At 42.1% G+C, this 24,614-nt stretch overlaps 1 protein-coding gene across 1 annotated transcript in view; it reads right to left on the bottom strand.

Moving 5' to 3' along the window:
* AP3D1 (adaptor related protein complex 3 subunit delta 1) overlaps positions 1-24,614 on the bottom strand; it is a 347,807-nt gene that overhangs the window by 74,707 nt on the left and 248,486 nt on the right. The window contains exons 21-23 of the mRNA XM_078671456.1: positions 18,450-18,523; positions 5,306-5,465; positions 4,568-4,687 (exon numbers count right to left, since the gene is read on the bottom strand). Coding sequence (XP_078527582.1) covers positions 4,568-4,687; positions 5,306-5,465; positions 18,450-18,523 — 354 coding nt within the window. The remainder of the gene's footprint in view (positions 1-4,567; positions 4,688-5,305; positions 5,466-18,449; positions 18,524-24,614) is intronic.

Below are 24,614 nucleotides of genomic sequence, written 5' to 3'. Positions count from 1 at the left end.
TATTATAGGGCGGGCTAATTTCCTTAAAATGAATATACTTCCTAAATGCCTTTACTTGTTTCGAGCAATTCCACTCGCTATAGATCCTAAGATCTTAAAAACTCTTGAATCCCTTATGATTAAGTTTGTTTGGCTGCAGTTTTTAATAAATTAATTTTTTATTACTACTCTTACAGTCTGGGTTTGCCTATCCCATTGAGCTTAGTATTATCCTAAAGGTACTGCCCTCACTCCCATATTGGCTTGCTAACCTGTAATGAATCTGTGTGTACCTCAGCAATAATTCTCTTAATTGTGCAATACTACTCCTACAGTCGGGGTCTGCCACCTTAGCAAACACTAAGCCTGCATGACCTGAGTGGCGGTGTTTCACTTGATCATTGCTGTGGCATTGTCTAGATGAGCACTGGGTACCCCGTAATCAGCTCTCTATGCTCGGTCTATTCAGATGTAAGATCCATGTAGCGGTTACATTCCTTCTCTGATCCATTGTGATCTGGGGTGTATTTCTTTGCCAGCGTCCCACTTCTAGACTTTTGGCACTAGCGCGGGTGTGTACATTTCTTTTCCGCTCCCGCAGCATCACTGCATCAAGGGGTCCACTGTGAGAGTTTGACGGCAACCAAGCCTCACTCTCACTACGGACAAAACCTTCCAGGGGGGCGGGTGCGTTCCAAGCCTCGCTCTGTGGCGGAACACGCCCACCCGGAAACAGCGCGCAGACGCGATTGTTTTTCCTTTAAGATCCGCTTTGCCGGCCCCGTTTTTCCATCTTCGGGGTCCGGTATGCGAGGCCACAACTAGGTTTCCGGTGGATCGAGAGCACTGAGGGCGTGAGTAGACGCTATCGAGGTCGCAGCCCTTCTTCTACCATATGAGCTAAGTGTCCACATTTGCATAGGTTACTGCAATGGTTCTTCCTTTTCTCCTAGGATGTGCCAGGTTCGCTCCGATCCCCTCCCGAGACCCATGGTGCTAATAGCGCCCCTTTTGAAAGTGAGATTTCTATCTTGAGATACCAGCTTGAGGGGCACAGACCGCTGAGGTCCATTGATCCCTTCATAAGGAGTTCACGCAATTGTTTTTATATCCCTCGATTCTATTATGCATCTTGTAAATAGCACACCCTTAGCACTGCACTTCCCAGAGTTAGTCGCTATCTCCCTATAGGGGCTATCTGGATGGTGCTGTAAATTCATTGTTTACTTTGGGAAAACCACTTCTAGCCACATATCATGGAGCACGATGACAATTCAGAAGGGCTCTTATCAATTATGTTGATGTTTGTCTTCTGTTTGTTTGTTCCTTTTCTTTACAGGTGCTGTGACACTCCAAAATTTAAGGAGTATTTTTGGAATGAGTAACTTACTCTTCCCCCGTTTTTAAGCACTTTTTTCACCTTTTTAATTTTCACTTTCACGTCCCCAGGTTAGGGTGGGTGATTAGAGAGCCCATACCGCCGGGGTTTAGTCCTGACGAATGCCTTGGTAATAAACAACCACCCTTATGGCAGAAACATGTTGACTAATAAATTTATTTTGAGTATATTCTGTATTTAACCAACCATAAACCTTGGCAACTAAATCCAGACACTTAATACTCTTTGTGCCTTAGGGATCACTCATTAAATTTTGTTTTTGATACCCTTTCTAAGGCACTTTTAATTACTTCACTGTAATTTAGAGCACGCCCTCCCCACAATAACCAGCTCCGCAGTCTTTCTGGCGTCGTAGCACACCAAAGAGGCACTCGGCCTCTTTGGTGGGGCCCGATGATGAAGCATGACACCGACTAGGTCGGTGTGTGAGGGCTTTCTTTATCACCCAAATCGGGTGTGCTAACCTTATTCTGACTCCGTTTAATGTGGTCCTTACAAATCCCTGTAAGTGTGATCAGTGATTGATCTGACCTCTCTCTTTTTGTTCAAGTAAGTTTGTTTGGCAACATGGAAAAATCCGAAGGTCTCATAAGTTAATGTCTCTACCTAGTGAAAGAGGTGGGTTGGCAATACCTAATATTAGTATGTATCACTGGGCCGCACTTCTTAAACAAATGACCCCACTGATTAGCTCCAATGTAAGGGTACTAACCCCATATAATATTCCACCATCAATATATGAGCTATTATTAGGGGATAAGGCCAATGGATTGTTTTTACAACAGATTGAGGCACGAGATTACAACATTGATCGGAAATATGAAATCATAAATGGGGCATTAAAGGTTTGGGGCAAAGTTACCAAACACTTGCACATTACTAAATGGAATAGGTATACCTCTTTGTGGTATACGAAGGCTACCCTGCCATTTTCAAATGATATTATAGCAAGGAAATGGCAGAGACTTGGAATTCTGCGTGTTAAAGATTTTCTTGTACATGAGTTACAAACTACTTTCTTAGATGTTAAGGATAAATATCATCTCTCTAATGGGGACTATATTAAATATGTGCAAATATATACAATCCTCAAGGCTAAGAGACCCACCCTCGAGCTACAGAAAATAGATCTTTTTGAGGCTATCAATAGATCCTATACAAGAATTGGTGTTATATATAATCTTGTTAATATACAAGATGATCTGGAAAAAACAGAATCTAGCTGGGCAGCCAAACTTCGCAATCCCAATGTTGATATATATAAAAGTTTAGAGTTGAGCCAAAGACTTTTTAGGGCTAGCAACCTTAAAGCTCAAACATATAAAACCATTTTTGGTCTCTATTATACACCCGCTAAACTGTATTCCTGGGGTAGAAGGGAAAATGATTTATGCCCATGAATTCTAACTCTCAATCATATTTAAATGATGGCATCACCTTTTTGTTTTAAATTGTTGATTAAATTGCTGCTCAAACTGTTGCTAACATTGATCAACTAATAAGAGAAGGGACTTGTGACATACGACTATCACTATGCTCAAATCATCCCCCAAGTGGAAAATGAAGATTGTATTTGCGTTTTTTAATAAAGCCAGAAGAAATATAATTGTTAGGGATAGAACTCCATGTTTTGACAAAACAGAGGTAAAGGAGTATACTCTGGTATTTTAAATGGTTTTCAAAAAGTCATGTCATGATCGTGATGAGCTTTGACAATAACAGTGATGTCTAGAAAGAACGGATAGGATTAGCGTGGTTTAGTATAGCCCCATTGGAAAGGGGTAGCATGGGGCTGATGGAGTAAATGACAATCCATGCCAAGCCTGCAAGATACTGCACTACCAGGCCGTGACCATGAGTAGTCTCTATTCCAGTGAAACAAAACATAGAACTAGGACTCAAAAACTGGTGAGTAGTTCTTGCGTTTGTTACTCAAATTGGGACTTGAATAGAACGCCAATAAAATAACTTTTCCCCAGGACCTACAAGGTTAGTAGTGAGAGTTTAGCGGGAATTCGAACTTTGAAAGAAGTTTGTTTTTATTGATTTATTCAATTTTTTTCTCAGAAAATGCAGTTGCTGAATTTAAAGAAACTACAAATTAATACAAACAATTTAATATTAATTTGGGATTTAATGTTAAGTGGGGTATTTGGGGAGGAGAAGGCAATAACACATGTGGCTATTTTGTTTCTCCAGAGGAATATAAAGCAGTTACTAACAAAGAAATTGATTAATGGCATGTATTCTACTAAATGAATTTGGTATCAGTTTATGAATTGAATGGGAGATGGTATGATGGCAGTCTAAATTTCAGAACAAGCTTGCATTTTATGGGCTCCTAAAGGGTACTGTACCTCATACAGACATCTGGGAATTTGTACTCAACCAGACAATGTATGGCAAATATGCATATATGCAGAGCCCAACGGTCCACTAACACAGTGGGGAATAATTCTAACATTTATGACAATCAGTGAAGATGCTACAATGCAGTACCCATGTTACATTGCTCACACTGGGAGAGAACGTTCACCAATTAAGCTTAATCATCTGCAGATATGAGCATGTGACCTACAACGCTCATGTTTTCTAAGGAGTACATTTATGTATTAGAAATGGGTATGTGCATTATTAAAATGTATTAGGCATTCAAGAAAAAACATCCTTTTATCAGTTAGATATATGCAGAAATATAAAAGTTGCAGTCTCATTTTTTCACAGAAACCCAAATAAATATGGACGAGACACAGGATATGTAAAACCGGGAGCCCTAATTATCAAGAAAAAAGATTGCTTATAAAATGGTAGCTCTTTCTAGCAATATTCTATACAGGGAGATTGACACCTAGATTAGGTCTCGCCCAGGAAACTTCGGTGGACAGAAAGAGGACAAGAAACTCTCAATGCTGTGCTCAATGGAACTGGAGTACTGAATTTGCAATTCTAAAAGCACTGCAGTGTTGTTCATTGCATTGACACCAGGAAACTAAATGGCATTCTCCCTGGCACCATGACATAGAGGAAGAGGTTTCTATGATTGGGGCTTGACATGTGGAAATATTTCACAAAATGAACTGTGTAAGGAACCATAGATAATTTTGCTCCCTTGTAATATTCAACAACTTTGTGAAGTATAATTTCAAGGATACCTTCTTCTATATCTTATAAAGAGGTAAATATACTTACATCTGATGGCAAGTTATCTTTCCCACCTATTTCTGGCTCCACTTTAGCAGATAACTCTTCGGCTTCGATGCTCGCGGAGGACTTTTTATGCTTCCGTGCTTCATCCTTCTCTTTGCTTTTCTAAATGGCAGCAGAAAAGTAAAGCGAGATAAAACCCATTAGTTCATCGAAATGAAATACAGCATGATGGTGCCCTTCACTGCCATTTCCTGCTAATTCAAATAACCTAGAAAACCCAGATACATACAGATGCCTAATGAAATACAAATTCTCTTAATGGTCCTTATTCTAATATATTAATAATGATGAAAGAACCTGGGAACTTCACAAACTCAGTTGAGCAGAGGATTGTTTTTTTTGCATGTTGGTAAAGTATATCTTTTTATATTATATTTTCTATACAAAGCTATGTACCTGAAGTTTGAACTCAAATACATCAATTGTGAAACACAATTAAAAGTGACAATTTGAAACAAAACTAAGAAATCTGACAACTAGATCAAACTAGAAAACTTTTCTGGACCTCATATTTCAGACACTGACAGTGACTCAGGATGTGGTGAGTAACTGAGGATTGTGAGGAGGGAGGGTGGTTTGGGGCAAAGCAAGAGGGTAGAATAGTAAACATCACGTACAGAAACAAAAATATATACACAGCACAAACTGATGTTAAATGAAATTTTGGAGTAGCACTATTCCGCCTGCCTTGCTTCGTCCCCAGAGTGCCAAATAGCTTACCTTTTTATCTCTCTTCTTTTCTTTTTCCTTGTGCTTCTTCTCTTTTTTGATTGGCTTATTACTTTTGATATCTGCTGGGGCAGCCTCTGTCTCTGGCGTTTTCAGGACTTCTGAGTTTCTGTGCCTCTGCACTGGAAGCTTGTCTACATCTGCTAATGGCCTTTAAAAAGGATTATTGTGTAAGTGGCAGATCAGGCATGTCCATCGCCAGACATGGAGCATGGACAACCAATTTTTTCATTAAATACCCACCACAGACATGCATGGACAAACTACAAAAATAATCAGAAGTCAGAGACAGACAGATGGGATTCACAAGATGTCCTAAATCTACTCAGAAGCACCATTATCTACAAAGTAGGAATGTTGTCTTAAGCTACTTAAGAGAAAACAAAGAAGGGAGCAATATATGCACATTGTTAGGATAAACTATTAATTCTAGGAGGATATCTATAAACAAAGGATGCACGCTGAACCCTCTGTAAGAATATTTAATGGACATGCTCTGTCCAGCAATGGGGAGTTCTAAGCACCAAGATGGAACTGCTTGTAACACACTGTTTGAAGGTAACATATTAGGTGGTGCCGAGTGTATGCCTTCTAGTTATGTGGCACTTAAACTCCCTATATCATTGTTTTAGAGAAACCTGCTTGTTAGCATGGGAGGTGAAATATTTGGACATCCAAGAAGGTTTAAAAAAACAAAGGACCTATGGAAACACGAACAAAGCCAGCAGGGTCCGAGCTTACCTTGGAGTCTTCCCTGTAATTAGACTTTGCATGTATGTGACAGACAAGGAATTGCAAAGAGAGAAAAAAGAGAGAGAAGGTTTGAAAAGGAGGGAGAACCACAGTGCAAGAGAAAGTTGGAGAGAAAAGAATGTGGCTGTAACAGCAACTACAATGCCTTCGGTCTGAGTCTCTCCAACTTATTAAGAGGAGCTACCAACCAGCCCTCAGGATGACAGGGTCATACATAAGGGTAGATCACTGCAATAAACTCAGTGTAGGCACCTATGCACAAGCAACAACTAGACAAGTTTAAGAGATACAGTTGCTGGCAGAACATTGAGTAAATAAGAGTTTGAAGTGGGCTGTTAACAGCTTAACCGCGGTGGTAATTCCGCTGCGGTGGTTTAGCGGAGTGGGCGGGGCCCCGTGGGGCAACAGACGTGCGCAGCACTACGGAGGTAGTACTCGCGACGGCCGTTGGCCGACGAACGCACAGAAGGGGTTAAAGAGGGTGTTGAAGACAGGTAACAACCAAATAACCTGCCAGGTAATAGAAAGCAGGTCAGGAATTGAAAGCCACTCAAGACTAACCTTTGCATCTAAGCAGAGGAAGCAATAACAACTGTCCGGGAACAGAGTGACTTTTTAAAATTGTTTTTCTATCATTTCACAGATCAGATGATACTGTTTTTATCTACAGTGGCAGTAGGAACTATTTGCTAGGGGAACTCACTCATGCTGAGTGTAAATAAGAAATGGAAGAGGAAGCATACTTATGTTCAGGTCAATTTCAAATGTGCATATCAAGTAAAGCCACAGTACTAAAATAATATATAGCTGACAATATTAGCATAGATTTAATGACATGGCAAAGAAACATCAGCAGAGCACACACAGTGTAGATCCTAAAAACTAACTGTTCTAGAAATAGCCAGTAACACTATACACAATTTTCACATCTTTACCCTGTTCAAGCGGTATTGAAGCAAAACCATAAAGTACGCCACACAAGCTAACAAAAAAGGAAAAAGTGTACAACTATGGGGCAATGCCCTTAATTTTATGTTAGTGGCTCCCAACAGCAAGCAAAAGAAGACTTATGGCCTGATTCCGAGTTTGGCGGTCCGTGGACTGCCAAAAGTGGGGGGTGGGGGTGGGGGGGGGGGGGGGGATACACCCAGCAATTCGACCGCCACATTACAACTTTGGTCGTCGAACCGCCATGGGACCGCCGCAGCTGCCAGGGATCAGCGATACCTGGCGCTGGCAAAGGTGTCTTGAGGCAGCAATATGCTTGGAAGTTCAGCTGCGGCAACGCCAAGCACATTACAAGTTTCTTCACTGCGGCCCTAACCACGGTGCTGAGGCCCTATTGGAAAAGGGTGTCGGTTAGGAAACAAAGGAGGCCTACAGGGGCCCCTCTTTCCTCAGATTTATGAGATGCATGCAGTGGGAAACGTGATATGCCCCTCCTGTCTGCATGCGCCCCCTTTCACAGTCCATGCCGTGCAGGAAAAGACTTTGATATTACCATTGCGATGCCTTTTTGAAAGGCACCAGTGTGGGAATGCCAATGGACCGCCCGCCAGACTATGAGGAAACTCGTAATCTGGTGGGCGCACGGTGGCCCCGTTTGGTGGTGTGGGAGCATGGTGGCCTGCTCCCACACCGCCAAACTCATAATCAGGCCATTAGACTTTGACTATAAGAAGTGGGGAAACAATTCTGAGCTACACATAATCTTAAAGCCATATGCTGCTTTCAATAAATGCTTCAAATAAACATGCTAACATTGTTTCATACTGGTATTTGTACTGCTCTTTCCTCCCCCTTGCATAAGGTACATCGTTTTTTGAGCTGTGAAGTCGCAATTCTGTTGGTAGGATTTATATAGCATTTGATACTACTGAAGCGTTCTTAAAGCATTCCGATTTCATTGGCATTTGGGGTGCTCTTCGAGATAAGGGTCGAAAAGTTGTGTTGGTTGTAGTTCAACCTTTGTGGCAAGAGCTGGGTGAGGTGTGTGATATTTGAGGATAAGCATGGTCTGTGGAGACATCACTCCCTATAAGCATGGAGTATTGCGGAAAGCGTGAGAATAAACACAGTCATACGTATTTACCATCTTGAGAAGATTCTTTCCCAAATAGAAACTGACGTCGAAGAGCACCAGTGGGTCCACAGATATATACTTTAAGGAGTCCAGCTGGTCGCCGACAAAACCTCCATTATGTGGTGTCCACTTGGCTCAACAAACTAGAAGCACAGTAAAAGCCTACAAAGAATCACTATATGGAGTCTGTCTAGTAGAGACAGTAACAAACAGCAGAGAAGAACTTGCAATAGGCAATATTAGGTTGATCCGGATTTTTAGAGAATGTAGACTCTGTGGGGTTGCATTTTAGTTTAGAGAACTAAATATTTGTAGATTTTCTGAAATTTAGATGGATGACAATTACTCTTATTTACTTGAGTAGTTTGTTCTATAGCTTACAGGTCTATACAGAGAAAGGAAAATCCCTAGACAGGTTATATTGAAGTGAGTGGACTGATGAGGAACTGCCATTCTGTGACCTGAGGTGTCTAAGTTGGATGTAGGATGAGGACTAGGATGTGGCCTAATGGCTAGTGCGGTCAACCAGGATGCTGGGAAACCGGTTTTGGGTCTTGGCAAGGTTACTCATTCTGTGATTCTGGGCAAATCACTTAATCTCTTCGTGCCTAACAAAATTAATGTGCCCATCTGGAACCCAACTGGTGCTCATGTAAAGCGATCGGATAACTTTAGATCGAGTTTGCGCTATATAACACCCCTACCCCCCATAAAAAGGGAAGTTAGGGATGTAGAAAGAATAGGCAAGTTCCATGGATTGCTCACTATGCGATGGAGAGAGCTCTGAAAGAATCTTTTTACCAAGAGTAACCAATGCAGGGTCTTACGTGCAGGTGTAATTGGTTACATTGCTCCAGGCTGAGAACTTTCCTAGCAGTTGTATTCTGAATTTGTTGACGGTTTATGGTTAGGCATTTTGTGAGCCTGATGTATAGCCTATTAGAGTAATCAATGTGTGACAGTACAATGAATGTTGTGCCCCAGATCCTGTGGGGAGTTATGTACCATTGCAGTGTTTTCATAGTTTTGATGACACGTTTGATTACATTACTTATCTGACTTTGGAGTACTTAATTTCCACCAAGTTAATTACTTCCATTGAGGTGACACGGGGAAAGCCAATCTCCTAAAGGTCAGGGTCTTTTCGGGTCATAGTTTTCCATAATTTGTGGATGAATTTTTGATGGGTTGAGAATCCAGGTACCTTCCGCCTATTGACACAGCACGAGTACAGATCAGTATAGCACTGAATGAGTTTCAATTTTAGAACAATCTAGGTATTGTTGGTGTGGTTATAACAGGTAAACTGAAAGAACAGATAAGTTCAACGAGTGGGGACAGGCAAACAATGATGAGAATTTGGGTCAATGTTAGTTTCTTGGAGGACACATACTGGTTGCAAGAATGGAACTATGCAGAAGGGTAAAGGATTACCGTATGTGCTCAGCGTATGAGGCAGGACTTAGTCCAATTTAGGGGCTATGCCGTTTAGTCTTTGAAGCAGTAGTTGATGCTTGGTCAACTGTGTCAGACTAATGATAGATAAAGTAGGAGGCATGCAGCGACTCCTGTTCTAAATGAGAAACCACAGTCTGTCTGCTACAGTGGCAGGAGATTAGCTTGTAGAAGCCAAAGATCTGAGTGAATACTTTATTTTTTATATAGCATACCCTGAAACTGTCCATTTGATACAAGTTTATAGACTGTAGGGCCACATGATTGAGTCCTTGCAAAGTTGCCTTTATGTAGGATGTTTTCATTTACTGGGGAACTCTCTAGTCGAAATAGATGCATTAATAAATACTCTGACCTATATGCACACAGAAAATGCTAGGAAGATGTTCTTTATTTTATTTGTCTGGCACAGGTAGCTGGGTGATCCAGTGACGCGGACTGCTTTCATGAGGTTATTAGTTTCTTTTTCGAAAAGCAATTTAAATCGGCATCGTTTTGGTCATGTAGTAACACAACCCAGTCTGGCAGTGCAATATGGTTGCTGAGCTCCTTTATGAAGAAATTTCAGAATTCTTTAGTCCAACTTCTGCGGTCAGTGTAATCTGGGTTTCAAAATTTTGAAATAATTTTTTAGAGTTCAATGGCTGAATATGAAACATCTGAGTGAATAATAAGATTGCTTGCTTTTTGTATTCTGGCTTTGTAGATTCCATTTGACACTATCTTTGAAGTATCTTTCTTTTAAAGTGTACCCCTCTCCCCATCCTTAAAAGCTTCTAATTTTGCTTTATTATATTTGTCTGAATTAAACCTACCACGCTTCTGACATGGCGGTTGGTTTTGTGAAGCTTTCATTGCTGTAACTTCTTTTAACGCCTCAGTAATCCAAAGGTGAAATTGACTATCTTATAGAGATGTCTAGCTGCAGATTCCTTACCTTAGAATTATTCTCAGGTCCTAAACTGGTTCCAGAAACTTTTCTACAGCAGTACCTCTGTGCTTCGGTAGAGGGCATCAAGCGACTCCGTAACCACGTCGCACACCGGATGTGACGTCTGCAGAGTCCATATAAGCCCTCCACTGATGCGATGGCGTCAGTTTCTTCCTTCTGTGTTTTCACGCAGATCCGGTGAGTGGTACCTCTTGCCATTTTTGGGCTATCTCAACGTTGTTGACGAAACAGTGTGCTTATTTCTGAATATTTTCAGGGTCCCGTAGACTACAATGTTGACCCTGCACCCTCATTCTATCTACATGTGGTGTCTGGGCGTGCACCCTGATTCCAAATGGTGCGGATCAGGTCTTCAATTTCAGTCGTTGAAGGAGGGCCGCACGACAATGTTAGCGGAGGTCGATGTTCCCTCGTCTGTTGCGGTCCTCTTCTCCCTCTGAGGCCCGCTCAAGGGCCAGCTCCTGTAGTCATTTGACCTTGCTGTCGGTTGATAAATCACGGCTGAGGCAGTATGTGCGGTGCCCCTGACACCTACTATCTCTCCGATTTCAGGGTCGGATCGAGAATCTGTCCTGTGCCTGGCTGTTCCTCAGATGGGCCTACTGCCCCTTTTGAGGTTTATAGCCATTTTTCATCTTTCGCCTCTTCTGGAACATAGATTCTTTACCCTCCCACTCTAGGTTGGTTCGTACAGAGGTTGGTGATCCCAGGGGGTTCTTTACCAGGGTCTTTTTCCCTCGCTTCTCGATAGCTCAGATACTGTCTGACCCCTTGGGTGGTTCACTCTCCCAAGGAGTATATCAATTATGATTTGTGTTTTGATGTCAGGACCCATACCCATGATGTCACATGGCATGTTTTCAGGGCACATATTGTCCCATGCACCCGCACCTTTCCTCTTCTTCTAGACCACATCCTCGTTAGGCTGTAGGCACTAGCTCTCCATTGTTAATGTTGATATTTACGTTGGTTCCTTGTTTTGGACCTTCATTTGTGACATTGGATTCCATGCTATTTTCTATACCTTGTCCACTGCTTCAGCCAGGTCCGTTCCCTGTTTGGTATTCTTCCCGCAGACGGGAGCTAGTTATATGTGTAGGCCTCCCTGTGCGGGCCTTGTAACTTGACCCTTTTACAGTCCCCTATAGTGGGTTTCTTTTTCTATTCTAGCAAGGTTGTCTTTCTTTTCACCGGTCTCTCAGCCGCCTGCTTATCACCACTCGGTCGTTGTTGTTGTTTTCTTCTTCTCTTCCTTTTATATAAGGCCATGCGGTTAGTTGCCAGCTCGCTGTTGCTCCACCTTGGCCCGTGCTGACATGGTGGCTGTTTCTATGTGCCCTTCTTGGACACCTATTGTTATATAGTTTTTTTCTTCTGTATCTCTATAGTGAGTGACCTTCTCCTGCCGCTCTTACGGAGGAGTGTGTTTCTGCTTACATTGTTGCGCTCTCCCTCGTCCCCTGAGAAAGCCTTCATCTTTTATTGCTTGGGTCTTTCCTCTGCCCTCTCCCTCCATTCCCCTTAAGGAGTTTACGTTGAACAGTCCCAGAGAGCTCTTTTCCCTCTTTGAGTGTTCCCTTTGACCACATGTGGTCTGTGGCTTTAATTGTTATTGCCCCCAATCCATTTCCTTTACTTTAGTGGTGCTCTCTGCATTCCTTGCTTCTATGGCTAGGATTTTCAATCGTTTTAGCTTCTCTCCTTGGCTTTCCGATCAGTTTTCTTGGATCGGTTGACTTTAAGGGAACAATGTAGTATCATGTTTCTATGGACTGTTCTTTCCAACTCTTCCTTATTTTTCTTACCATGTCTTTGCCAAGGTTGCGGACTCAGTTCCGTACGGGCTTCTCCTCCATGTTTCTGGTGAGATTTCTCTCTGTCTCACCTCCCTTCCTGGCAGCTGGTCTCTCTTTTTCAGACTGGTTAGCCTGGTCGGGGATTTTTCCAATGATCCAGTTAGCAGGCCCGCCTACGGGGATGGTATTGCCTGGGTATCTCATTTTAAGATAAAGCATCAGCGGCTAGACGTCTCTATCCGATGAATAAGTTACCTCCCTTCAGTAACACCTTATCTGGTAGAGACAAGAACTAGCCTCAGATTCCTTATTGACCCATCCATCCTCTCAGCTCTGCGACATGATTCTCTCTCTTCCTTAAAATAATAAATAAAAAGGGGAAGTAATAACATATATATTTAATGCCAAAACAAATATGATGATTTTCCAATTAGAAGATTCCTTTTAGACACACTGTTTCCGTTGCAGTTTCTGTATGTGGCTCAGCGTACTAGCGTGGAAAGTAGTTGCAGAAGAAAATCCTGTCAATGCGTCAGAGGCGGGCTTATAAGGAGTCTACGGACGTCACATTCGGTGGACAACGTTGCTACAGAGTCACATGATGCCTTCTACTGACACGCACTCTCGAAAGGTTTCTGGATACAGCCTGGCGTCTGGGGATAATTCTAAGGTGAGGAATCTGCAGTCAGATCTTCTATCTACCAGATAGGGCGTCACCGAAGGTGAATAACTTATTCGACAAAAGATAAGTCAGTTCACTGGCAAATTTGCCAGGTGTTCCAACTAGACAAAAGATGACTTTGAAGCTTTTCATGATCTGCTAAAGAATATTTAGTTATGTGCTGCTTACAATGGTGAATTCAAATGTGCATTGCATGAGACTCGTGTAATGTCCCTTTGCGCACTCTTGCAATAATTCTTCTTACTCTTTTTTCATCGACAAATGATTTTTATTTTCATGGTAGTTTTTCTTTTTTCATATATGCTTCTTTAATACATTATTTTTCGTTTCCAAGCAACCCGCTATTGCTTTGTTTGCAAGCATTCACGGCTATTCATAAAGTTCTTTGTTCAAAATCAGGACGCCTTCAGGTATCCCAATACTACCATAAACGAATCACTAGACCGATTACAACATCGTTCACCACGTGACCGAAATCACCCTATTACAACTCACGTAGTTTCTTTAAGAAACACATACACGAACACCATGCGTTTCCCGATCGCACACCTCCGGACGCCGTACCTAAACCTTGAATGCTAAGAACTATCAGGTAAGCTGTTAACCAGCAACCTCATTCACGTTACGAGTTTTTCCCGTTAAACTATGCCAGTTGCGGTTTAATTGACCGCTAACCAATCTCACTATCCCATTATAGATACCACGCGAACGCTATCTCCGAAGCTAGACCCCTGTTCAAGCTTCAGGTTGGTAGATTTATAAACTTAGGCATGTAACCTTTGAGTTTTGGGCACTTCTGAATAAGAATAACGTACACACTATTTCACGCTACATTAATACGCACAAACCGTCGTTTGGTTTATGCATGGTTCATCACCTCTCCGAATTTCTGAATCTCGCACACAGTGCACGCGTAAGATACAAGCTTTTCACGCCCTTTAAGGCTACATCATACAGTCCAGTTGAATAGAATTTCACTGCATGCATGATTCATCACATTGTCTTTGTAGACCTACACCGCACGTTCCTCTGAAGGCACTGAAATGTGAAGACATGTTGTAACAATTGACATTTTCAATCAGTACTATTATACCAAAGTTATGTTTGCACAATTCTGGATTAATTTGTAGGATTGCATTTGGGCAAAAAATCGATATGTTATGAATAATGTATTGAAGAAGCATATATGAAAAGAAAAGAAAAACTACCATGAAAATAAAAATCATTTGTCGATGAAAAAAGAGTAAGAAGAATTATTGCAAGAGTGCGCCAAAGGGACATTACACGAGTCTCGTGCAATGCACATTTGAATTCACTCACACCTTGGGCCCAGAAGGTTTACTTTGGCGGCACCAACCACATTTTACGAAATCACGAAAACACAGAAAAATCAGAACCACAAACGAGTGCGATTACCACTAACCACTTGTTGGACTTTCACTGCTTACAATGGTGTAAGGGTTGAGCCAAAGGTGATGAAGTTGTTATTTATTTATTTATTGAAGTTTTGTATAGCGCTAGCCTGACCCGGAGGTATCAGAGCGCTTCACAGCAAATACAGATAAAACAACAACAAGCAGGAAATAGAGTCTGTGCGACAGTAACTTGAGCGGAATAAGGGACGGAGACCTGGAGTGAATCAACCGGTTCTGGGTTCAGATAGAAAGTGGACTTCCACCGTCACGCATGAGGTTCTCCTTAGGCACCAGTGTTCAAGGAAGAAGGCTTTGAGTAGCGATTTGAATTGCGGGAAGGAGGCAGTCATTCTGATATGGGGGGGATGGAGTTCCAGATCCTGGGGGCATTCCCCGCAAAGGATTTATTTGAGGTTTTTCGTTTCTGTGATTTCAGAGGGATGAGTAAAAGTGTGTTGGAGCTTCTGAGGTTCCTGGACTGACCCGCCCTTTTTAGTTTGGAAGCCAGGTATTCCGGTTTGCCTGTATGCAGGGCTTTATGGGTGAGGCAAGCTGTGCGGAAGTTGGCTCGTTGATCATTCGGGAGCCATTTCAGTTCTTTGAGTGCTGGGGAGATGTGGTCAAATTTCTTTGTTCCTGTGACCATTCTTGCTGCTGCGTTGAGGGTGGAGGTGAGAGGTCCCAGGTGCGCCTTGGCAGTTCCCGACAGCACTGCGATGCCATAGTCAATTCTGGAAAGCACAAGTACCTGGGTGGCCTGTTTCAGGTCTTGGGGGGGGGGGGGGGGGGGGGAGGAAGGGTTTAATTTTGTATAGAAGTTTCAGGTTCAGGAACGCGCTTTTGGCAGTTTTAGAAATGTGTTTGTTCATGTCCAGTTTGGAGTCGAGGGTGATTCCTAGAGATTTTGTGGAGTTTGTTGGTGTCAGAGAGACATTGAGAGCATTTAAGGCTTTGAGCCATTCCACTATTTGTGGGTTTTCATCTTTGTTCGATATTAGGAGAACTTCAGTTTTTTCTTCATTCAGTTTGAGGTGGTTGGCTGTGAGCCACTGTTGGACCTCCATGAGTGTCGCGTTTAGTCTGTGAATGTCTGCTATCGAGGTGGTTTTCAAATATAGTTGTGTGTCATCTGCGTAGAGGTGGAAGGGGATGTTGGAGTTCCTTAGAAGTGAGGTGAGGGGTTCCATGTAGATGTTGAAGAGTTGTGGAGAGAGTACTGACCCTTGGGGGACTCCTCTGCTGACGGGGAGGGGGTCAGATTCGAACCTGTTGATCTTTATTATTTGGGTGAGGTTGTTAAGAAAAGAGGAGAACCATTTTAAGACTGTTTTTTCGATGCCCGCTCTCTCTCGGAGGGCATTAAGTAGGAGGGTATGATCCACAGAGTCGAACGCAGCCGAGAGGTCAAGGAGGATGAGGAGGATGAGAAGGCTGCATTGGCTGGAGTCGAGTGAAACTTTAGGTGATTAGTTTGGTTCCTCTCGAGCACATAACATTTTCTGAGACAAAGACAGTATCAAGGTTATGTCCTGAATTATGTGTAAACCCAGTGACTAGTTTGTGGCAACTGAGTGCTTCAAAAGTAACAAGGAGGCATGCACTGAATGGCAACCAGTTTTGTCAAACCAAGTGTTAATATAGACCAGGATGCATTGGCTTAAGTGGTCAACTGGTCCAGGAGGATGGCAGCAAGGGATGCTTTAGATTGAGGTGGTAAGCAGCTGAGAAGAAATGACGCAGAACCATTATGGAGTAGTGAGCAGTGACAAGTAAAGATTCCTTAATTGGGTGGTCTTTGATGATGGTAGTTGCCAGGTTGTTGTTGGAGGCTGCACCTAGTCTCAGACTGCACTAGTTGTTTTGACAGGTTCTTTAGCGGACTGGGTAGCCATCCAAGATGGCTATGTAAAATATAGCTGAGGCGTAGACATCCCACAAGTTTCTATGACGAAGTACAGGTGCAGCCTGGAACCACTTGAGTATGTGGACCTTTTTCTTCCTCCATTACTGCAAAACCACAATGTGATACAGCTTTGTCACAGAGAGCATGCACTCAGTGCAGTAAGAACACTCATTGATGTCTAAGTTGTTACCAGTGGATTGCAGGAAAGAAAGGTAGATTTATCTTTACTGTTGGATGTTTGTCCAATTAGCCTCCTTGGAGGTTATTGTTCTACTTGTCATATTGAGACTGTTTACAATGAGGTGCAGTAAGGCAGAGCCAGCAAACAGCTGTTGGTCCAAGGTGAGGTATTAAGTATGTTATTCAGTAGGACATATGGCTTCTAGATTTCAATGAGAAAGGTTCCACTAAGCAAGGCAATCGTCAGATAGGTGTTTCGTGAATTTAGAGCAAATATGCTTGCAGAAAAACACAGCAGCTAACTTAACTCCACACATGGGCAGTATGCCATCTATAGTAGAGCAGTAATTAAATGAATTAAATAAACTTGTGCAATCAATGAGCAGAAAATCAAAACAGCAAAAAACAAAATACAAACACGGGAATATCTTATAATCAAAATATATTTTCAATTGTGAATCACAATTAGCAGGGTACAGTCCAAACTGAAGTCAATTCAATGCATACACATGAAAAAGGTATAGTGCCATTTAACCTAATGGGTTAAAATGATATATATTTTTATTATAAGATATTCCTGTGTTTGTATTTTGTTTTTTGCTGTTTTGATTTTCTGTGCATTGATTGCACAAGTTATTTAATTCATTTCATTACTGGTTCAAAAATTGTTAATATTGAACTATCAAAGAAGTTGCTTTAAAAATAATTCATAAGTGATTTTATTCTCTGAATGAAATCCCTTGTTGGCACACTTTACCTGACAATATCAGATTTGCCCAAGCCTCCAAGGGTGTATTGGGTTTCCCACTCTACCACTGTATTTATAGTGGAGGGCAGTTTGCTGTATACATTGATACCACATATGGTAGCTGCAGTGGATCTCCTCCCTTTTTAGATTGAATAATTAAGTTGTCATTTTCTCAAGGGAAGGTGCTGGACAAAGGAATCCTTTTTCCAATAGTGTTTTCCTAGAGTGGCTAGGCGAGCGAGATTCCTTGGTTGGCGATGACAGTGTCCCAAGCCAATCCAAATAATGTTATTTGTCTACAGAAACCATGGGGTGACCAGGTCTAGACTCAAATGGCAGGACGAAGACTGGCCACTGTGGAATGATGGTCTACCTTGGCAGGAATGTTTCCTAGGTTTCATCATCAAACTATGCAACTTGCACAGAATGCTCTTGGCAGTTATATTTCTCACACTAGAAGGTTTAGAAAATATCAGATCTTAACATCACAAAATAAATAAATTTAACATATTCAATGTGACCTCTCTCCCTCCCTCCCCAAGAACACAGGATACTTCTAAACATGGCACAAGAACCAGACTCAACTAGATGGGCAAACCATGCAAAGTTTAAATAGAGTAATAAATCCTTAGGGTTTCAAGGCACTGGGGGCTGTCGGGAGATTAGGTGAGCTATTGCCCAGAGTCACATGGTACTAAGCTAAGCTGCCACAGGGGATCGAACCGTGAGCCCTGCGCTGCAGAGTCAGCAGCTCTGTCTGCTGCGCCACACCTCTCCCAAAGAGTAAATTAGAGCTTTCAAATAACTTCAGAAAAAAAAATATTCTGTGTTCGATAAGTTAAGCAAGTGTGGAACATCAGCAACACAGGGCACATATATATATATATATATATAAAAATGAATAGTGGCGCTTAGCATCATGGAGTGCACTGAAACAGTCCTATGACCACTAACCCTGAAACCTCTGATATCTCAACTTGAAATGCCAATCTCAACATTACCACTAAATTTTAAGCGAAGGTAATCATGCCACCTATCACCACACAAACTAAAGAGCAGAAAACCAGAGTCAAAAAATGAAAAGATATGTTCCCTGTAGTTTTGCATAATAAACTACTGCTGGTGTCAATCAACTTTTTCTTTTCACATTAACCAAACATATACTCACTTATCTAAATCGATGTCCAGTGCTCTGTACGGGTCATTAGGGTCCTTCTCATCGTCATCACTAGGCAAAGCATTCTGAATTGGGAAAAAACAAAAAGTAAATTTAAATGTACTGAAATTTATTATTTATTTATGTGTTTTATAGAGCGCAAATTTGACCCGTCAGGGTATCAGAGCGCTTTACAGGAGAGCAAAGCAATATACTGACAGACTTAGGATCAAGCCAGTACCAGCTCGAGTAGTAAGGGGAGGGATGTAGGATACATAGGGGAAGAGGAGCACATATTTACAGTTTACTTAACCAATTACTCAAGGTGAGACACCAAATTTACAGAACACTTTTACAATTATTCGAGCCAGGCCCCCGGTTTCTGATGGGGTGATACAGTAGTCCGAAGGGGAAGTAGTGGATGGCCCTAGGTCGGGCTAGGGTGGTGGTTGAGGCAATATTTACCAGAGAAATTTGCCCATAAGGAAGGTTTTGGCATCCTTTTTGAAGCGAGACAGTGAGGGTATTCTTCTGATGTCTGGTGGGAGAGAGTTCCATATTCTTGGAGCAGCCCCTGAGAAGGCCCGGTTGTACGTTTTCATTTTCCAGAAGCGGGCAGGTTGGCGCAAGAGGTCTCTGGCAGATTGGGAGATTCTGGTTCCTCCAAGTTTCTGTGTCAGATATGCAGGGGAGTTAGAGTATAAGGCTTTGTGCGTGATGCATGCTAGTTTGAGCTGTATTCTTGCCTCCAGGGGAGCCAGTTGAGAGCTTTTAGGTGTGAGGAAATAGGATTGTATTTCCTAGAGCCGGTAAGTAGTCTGGCGGCCGCATTGAGGCAGGCTTTAAGAGTGCTTTAAGAAATAAATGCAATGTATAGCTTTGCAACTCTTATATAAAGCTAGGTCCCAGAGGACTTTTGTTTGATGCACAGCCATCTCTCACCCAGAAGGGTAGGATTGAGTCGCACTTCCCCTTCAGCTTGGAGGTCAATGCATCCAAGAAGAAAGCAAACACTAGGAAGGATAACAATTTACCAGCTCCAAAAAATAGCTTTGCCAGATCGGTACCACTGGAAGTACAACTGAGATGAGTGTGGTCGCAACAGTGATAGCCTTCCCACACAAAGGGAAAACCAAATGAGAACTTAGAACAGAAACGGTATACTAGGACAAGTTGCAAGTAGTGATTGAGTACTGGAGAGCTCGTCAACTTCCTGCAGATTGATCAATTTGGTAAATGGGAAGGACAGGCTTCGTCACTGTGCGCTCCTCACACTTCCAGTCATACTTAGCACATCACCCGCAGATCAATCAGCTGAGAGGTAGTATCAAAATCATTGAACAAATCAGCACCCTTAATGTCTTTTTGTGATGAAGCACCTCGCTCACTAACTAGCAGAGCAGGATTTATAACTATCTCCTCTACTGGATGAGTGTGAAGTCTGCCTGTTAGGGTGGAGGGGGGAAGACCTATAGAGCGGGACAGATCTTGCCTGGCTGGCCTGGAGAGTCGTTACGAACAGGCAGGTTTGATCCCATCTGCAAACCCCAGTATCACTTAAACTGGGAAAGCCTTTGAGTGACAGCTGGTCCTCCCTGAATCCCACTCAGGGGTTGAGTGCTTAATGGCTCTACGCAATGCATCAGTGCTACAGCAGACAGAAGGAAAGTGAAGCTCGATCCCACAGTGCAACCGCGGACTGGAATCATAGCATCTACACAGGAAGTCAGGCTAGCCACAACTGTGGTAAAAAATCTATTGTGCAAAAGAAGGCTTCGCACCTAAAAGCCCATCCGCTACAGGCCAGCAAATACCCAGTCAATGGACCTAGCCGACTGGTTCAGGAAGCAACTAGTCGACACAGTCTCAGCAAAAGATGGTTGTGCAACCGGGTGTTTTATCCTACCAGAGATATTAGTTTTTGTTATGTTTGAACAGGAAGGGGACCTCAACATGGAATGGGATGGCCCTGAATCCTATGCCTCACTTTCTCAAGATGTGCTTAGTTCCTTCTCAAGCTTTCAAAGTCCCTGTTCTGATTTCTAAAAAAAACAAACTTATTTTTGGGCCCATATACACAACTGACAAAAAACAAAGAGGCAAAGATTATTATGACAAAATATCCTGGCATGTGCAATTGGAACTACTAGAATCTACCTATAGGTAGAAAACAAAGGAAACACAGTTCAACGGGTTAATGCACTTTTTTCGGTCACTGGATTGTATTGTAATTGTATTGTAATTGCATTTATATAGCGCTTACTACCCCTGACGAGGCGTCGAAGCGCTTTTTCGGCGGGTAGCACGCTACTCCGGGACCAACAGAGGATTAGTGTTGAATTAGTATAGTGAAACATGCAAGTAAATTTTAAGTGGTGGATAGGTTAATCAGTGATTTGGAATGATAGCAGAAGGATAGAGTAGGACAAAGGTTTGCATTTATCTATCGCTCGCTTGTTGACGCATGCTATTCAGGGAGCCTATAGAGGATTAGTGGTGAATTAATATGGTGAAATAGGAGGTAATTTCAGTGGTGGATATTAGTCTGTTACTTGGAGTGAGAAGGATAGCGGATGGATAAAAGGGGAAGAAAGATTTGCATTCATATAGCACTTGTTACCCCTGATGGGCGTTGAAGCGCTTTTCTGGCGAGTAGCACGCCACTCCGGAACCCATAAAGGATTAGTGTTGAAAATTAGTATAGTATAAATATGAAGTAATTTGAGTAGTAGATATGTTATTCAGTTATTTGGGCAGTATATTAGTATAGTTGAATATGGAATATGGAATTTGAGAAGTGAAACATGTTAGTCTGTTAATTTTTATTGAAAAAGGATAGTGGAGGGATAAAAGTGATTTTTTTTTATATAGTCATTAGTAGTAGGAAGAGGCTTTTGGATGAGTAAAAATGAGTTTTGGAGGGAAGGAGTCAGAGGGGAGAGTTTAGAAATGTTTGTTTTAGGGGATAGGTGTAGTAAAAAGAGGTGTCAGATGATGCAAGGAGGGGTAGAGCAGGAGAGAGTCTAGAAAAGGTTATTTTGGTGATCATAGTAGTGGTATGGGGTTTGGGATAAATGAGAGAGTGGATGTAGAGGATATATTGATAGATCTATAGGATGCGAGATAGGGTAGTGCATTAGAAGGAGTAGTAGAAAGAAGTTTGAGAGGAGTCAGAAGGTTGGGCTAGAAGATATATTGAGTGAAGTATAGGCTGAGAAATAGGCTAGTGCATTGGAAATGCTAAATTAGAAGAAAGAGATAAGTATATAGATCCATAAGTACATTAAAAGTATATAGATACATAAAAAAGTAAGTATATTTAGATTAAATATTTTGATAGAGGCACAGGATGAGAGATAGGGTAGTGCATTGGATATGCTTTTTTTCAGGAGAAAAGTAACAGACACACAGATCCAAGTACATGGAAGGTACATAGATGTACAATGGAAGTATGTACATGTAGACCAAAAATGATTTTTATTTATTGATGATGATTATTATTATTATTTTTTTCTTCTCTTAACATAATTGTTTTACATGTTTTATAAAGTAATACACAAAGATAGGTACATATCTATAGTGAAAACAAATGCTTATATACAGAGGGATATGCTGTAAATTTCTATTTCCGTATGGTGCTTATGTGGGGAAGAGCCAGATCTTGAGTAGTTTTCTGAAGATAAGGTGGTTGTCGGTGGATCTTATGTTGGGGGGTAAAGAGTTCCATAGTTTGGCTGCTTGAACAGAGAAGGATGTGCCACCCATTGTTTTTTTCTTGTATGGTGGGATTTTGAGGCGAGATGCTCCTTTAGAGCGTAGGTTCCTTTGTTGAATGTGTTTGGTGATTTTATTCCTGATGAAGAGTGGTCCTATTCCATGTATTGCTTTGTGGGTAATACAAAGCAGCTTGAACGTGGATCTTCTGGCAACCGGTAACCAATGCAGGGCTTTCAGGGGAGATGTGGTCTCGTGGTTTGATATGCAAGAGTAGTCTGGCAGCCGAATTCTGATCCGTTGTAGTCTTTTCATGGTCGTTAAAGGTGATCCGTGGTAGAGGCTATTGGCGTAATCGAATTTGGATAGAACAAGGGAGATGGTAGCTTGGACCTTGTGTGGAAATCCCAAATGAGGGAAAATTCGTCGCAGCGTTTTTATAGTAGCAAAGCTTGATCTTGATAGTTTATTTACTTGGACATTCATCGACAGCTTGGAGTCCATGGTCATTCCGAGGTTTCTTACTTCCTTCGATACTTTAGGCAGTGATCCCAGTTCATCAGGCCATGCGGCAAGCGGGTTGTAATTTTTTTTAATCGCCACACGTGAGTATTTCAGTTTTTGAAGCATTCAATTTGAGATGTCTCCAAGTCATCCACTGATCCACGGCTCTGAGACAGCTGAAAATTGGTGATTTTCCAATGTCTTTGGGGCATTCCAGTTGAAGGAGTATTTGCGTGTCATCTGCATAGTTGTAGCACGTGAGGTGAAATTTATTGATCAGTACTGGTAAAGACTTCATGTAGATGTTGAAAAGCATGGGCGAGATGATAGAACCTTGAGGGACCCCTGCTTTTGTGGGGTACGGTTTGGACGAGAAAGGTGGGGTGTGGATGACATTAGTTCTGTTTCGAAGGTAGGAAGCGATCCAGTCTAGAGCAGTTCCCTCTATGCCGGCTTCATAAAGTCTTTGTTTCAGAGTGTCATGGTCAACCGTGTCAAAGGCTGCTGAGAGGTCCAAGAGGAGTAGCGCAGCAACCCCGTTGCGGTCAACTGTATTCTTTAGGTCATCCCAGATGGCAAGGAGGGAAGATTCAGTGCCTCTTCCCGGACGGAATCCTGTTTGGAATTCTGAAAGTATGTCATTCTCTTCAATGAATTGGGACATCTGGGCGAACGCTGCTCTTTCTATCAGTTTGCCCAGGAAAGGTCCATTTGTAATGGGTCTGTAGTTTTCGGGGTTCAGCGGGTCCAAGTTTGTTTTCTTCAGTAAAGGGCGTATGTATGACTTTTTGAGTTCTTCTGGAAATATTCCAGTAGTTAAGGAATCGTTGATGATTCTTCTTACTGGAATGGCAGCAGAGGTTGATAAAAGAATTGTCTTGAAAGTTTGTGGCGGACAGGGGTCAGAAGGGCTGCCGGCAGTCCATAAATTTACATGCTTAAATTATTCCCAGTAATCAAGCTGAGAACCATGGGAAAACTATGTTAGCGCAGCAGTGCAGATTGACCCTCAGTAACTCTGAACTTTACATAGATCAAAAACATCACTATAAATTACCCAAACTCCTCCCACTCAGAGACCAGCACTATCAGCTGGTACCTTGTCAGAAGCTTCCAGCTGCCAGATATTCTACTGCATGTTCATTGTGAAGATCCCTGAAGAGAGCTCTCTTGTTCTCAGAATTGAATGTATATGGAAGAAGGCGAGGAATAAGAACATTGAAGAAAAACGATGGCAGATATTATGGAGAAGAAATTACTCTATAAAGCTATTAAAATATGTGAAAAAATAAAGATCTAAGGGTATAATCCACATACCAAATATGACAACTGTAACATCTGTTCTACAAAGACTCTCAAAGACCGAAGGCAAAAACTGGCTAGTTTGGAGAAGAAAGTGGATGCTTCTACTTCAAGAGTACAAGGTAAGCGAGACAAAAAAGCTGAGAAGAAACAATCAAAACCTTTCGAAATGCAATCCCCATAGACTTTGAGTGTACAACACTGCATCAACACCAAATAAATACTTGGATCCTGTCACTCCGTTGACAAGATTGTTCTCAACGAACAATTCAGCAACACCACAGTCAATATCGACGAAGAGAAGCCTTTCATTGACAAGAACCCTCCTTAGACTGACCGCAGTGTCGTCACCAACAAATCAACAGTCACCGAGACACCCAGCGATGGCTCCTAGCAGGGTTGGACAGGGACAGAAAATAGGCCCGGGAAGAAAAATAAAAAGTGAATCAGGGCCGTTTTTAACTTGTAAAGACAATATGTATACATGTTTTTCAAGATATGGGAGACTGCATGCATTTGTGCTTGCTGCAGGCAATCTTTGGGGTAATACCAGATAAGGAGCGAGGGGAATCAGACCACCTGACCACAAGAGAGGCCCACAAATCAGCAACAAGCATCGCAAATGCAATAGGTCTCGCATTTGTTCGAGTTATTGCC

The sequence above is a fragment of the Lissotriton helveticus genome, chromosome 12 (genome assembly GCF_964261635.1).
Source record: "Lissotriton helveticus chromosome 12, aLisHel1.1, whole genome shotgun sequence".
Classification (NCBI taxonomy): Eukaryota; Metazoa; Chordata; class Amphibia; order Caudata; family Salamandridae; genus Lissotriton; species Lissotriton helveticus.
Note: the sequence above shows the minus strand (reverse complement) of the source record. Positions and strands in the feature narration are given on the sequence as shown.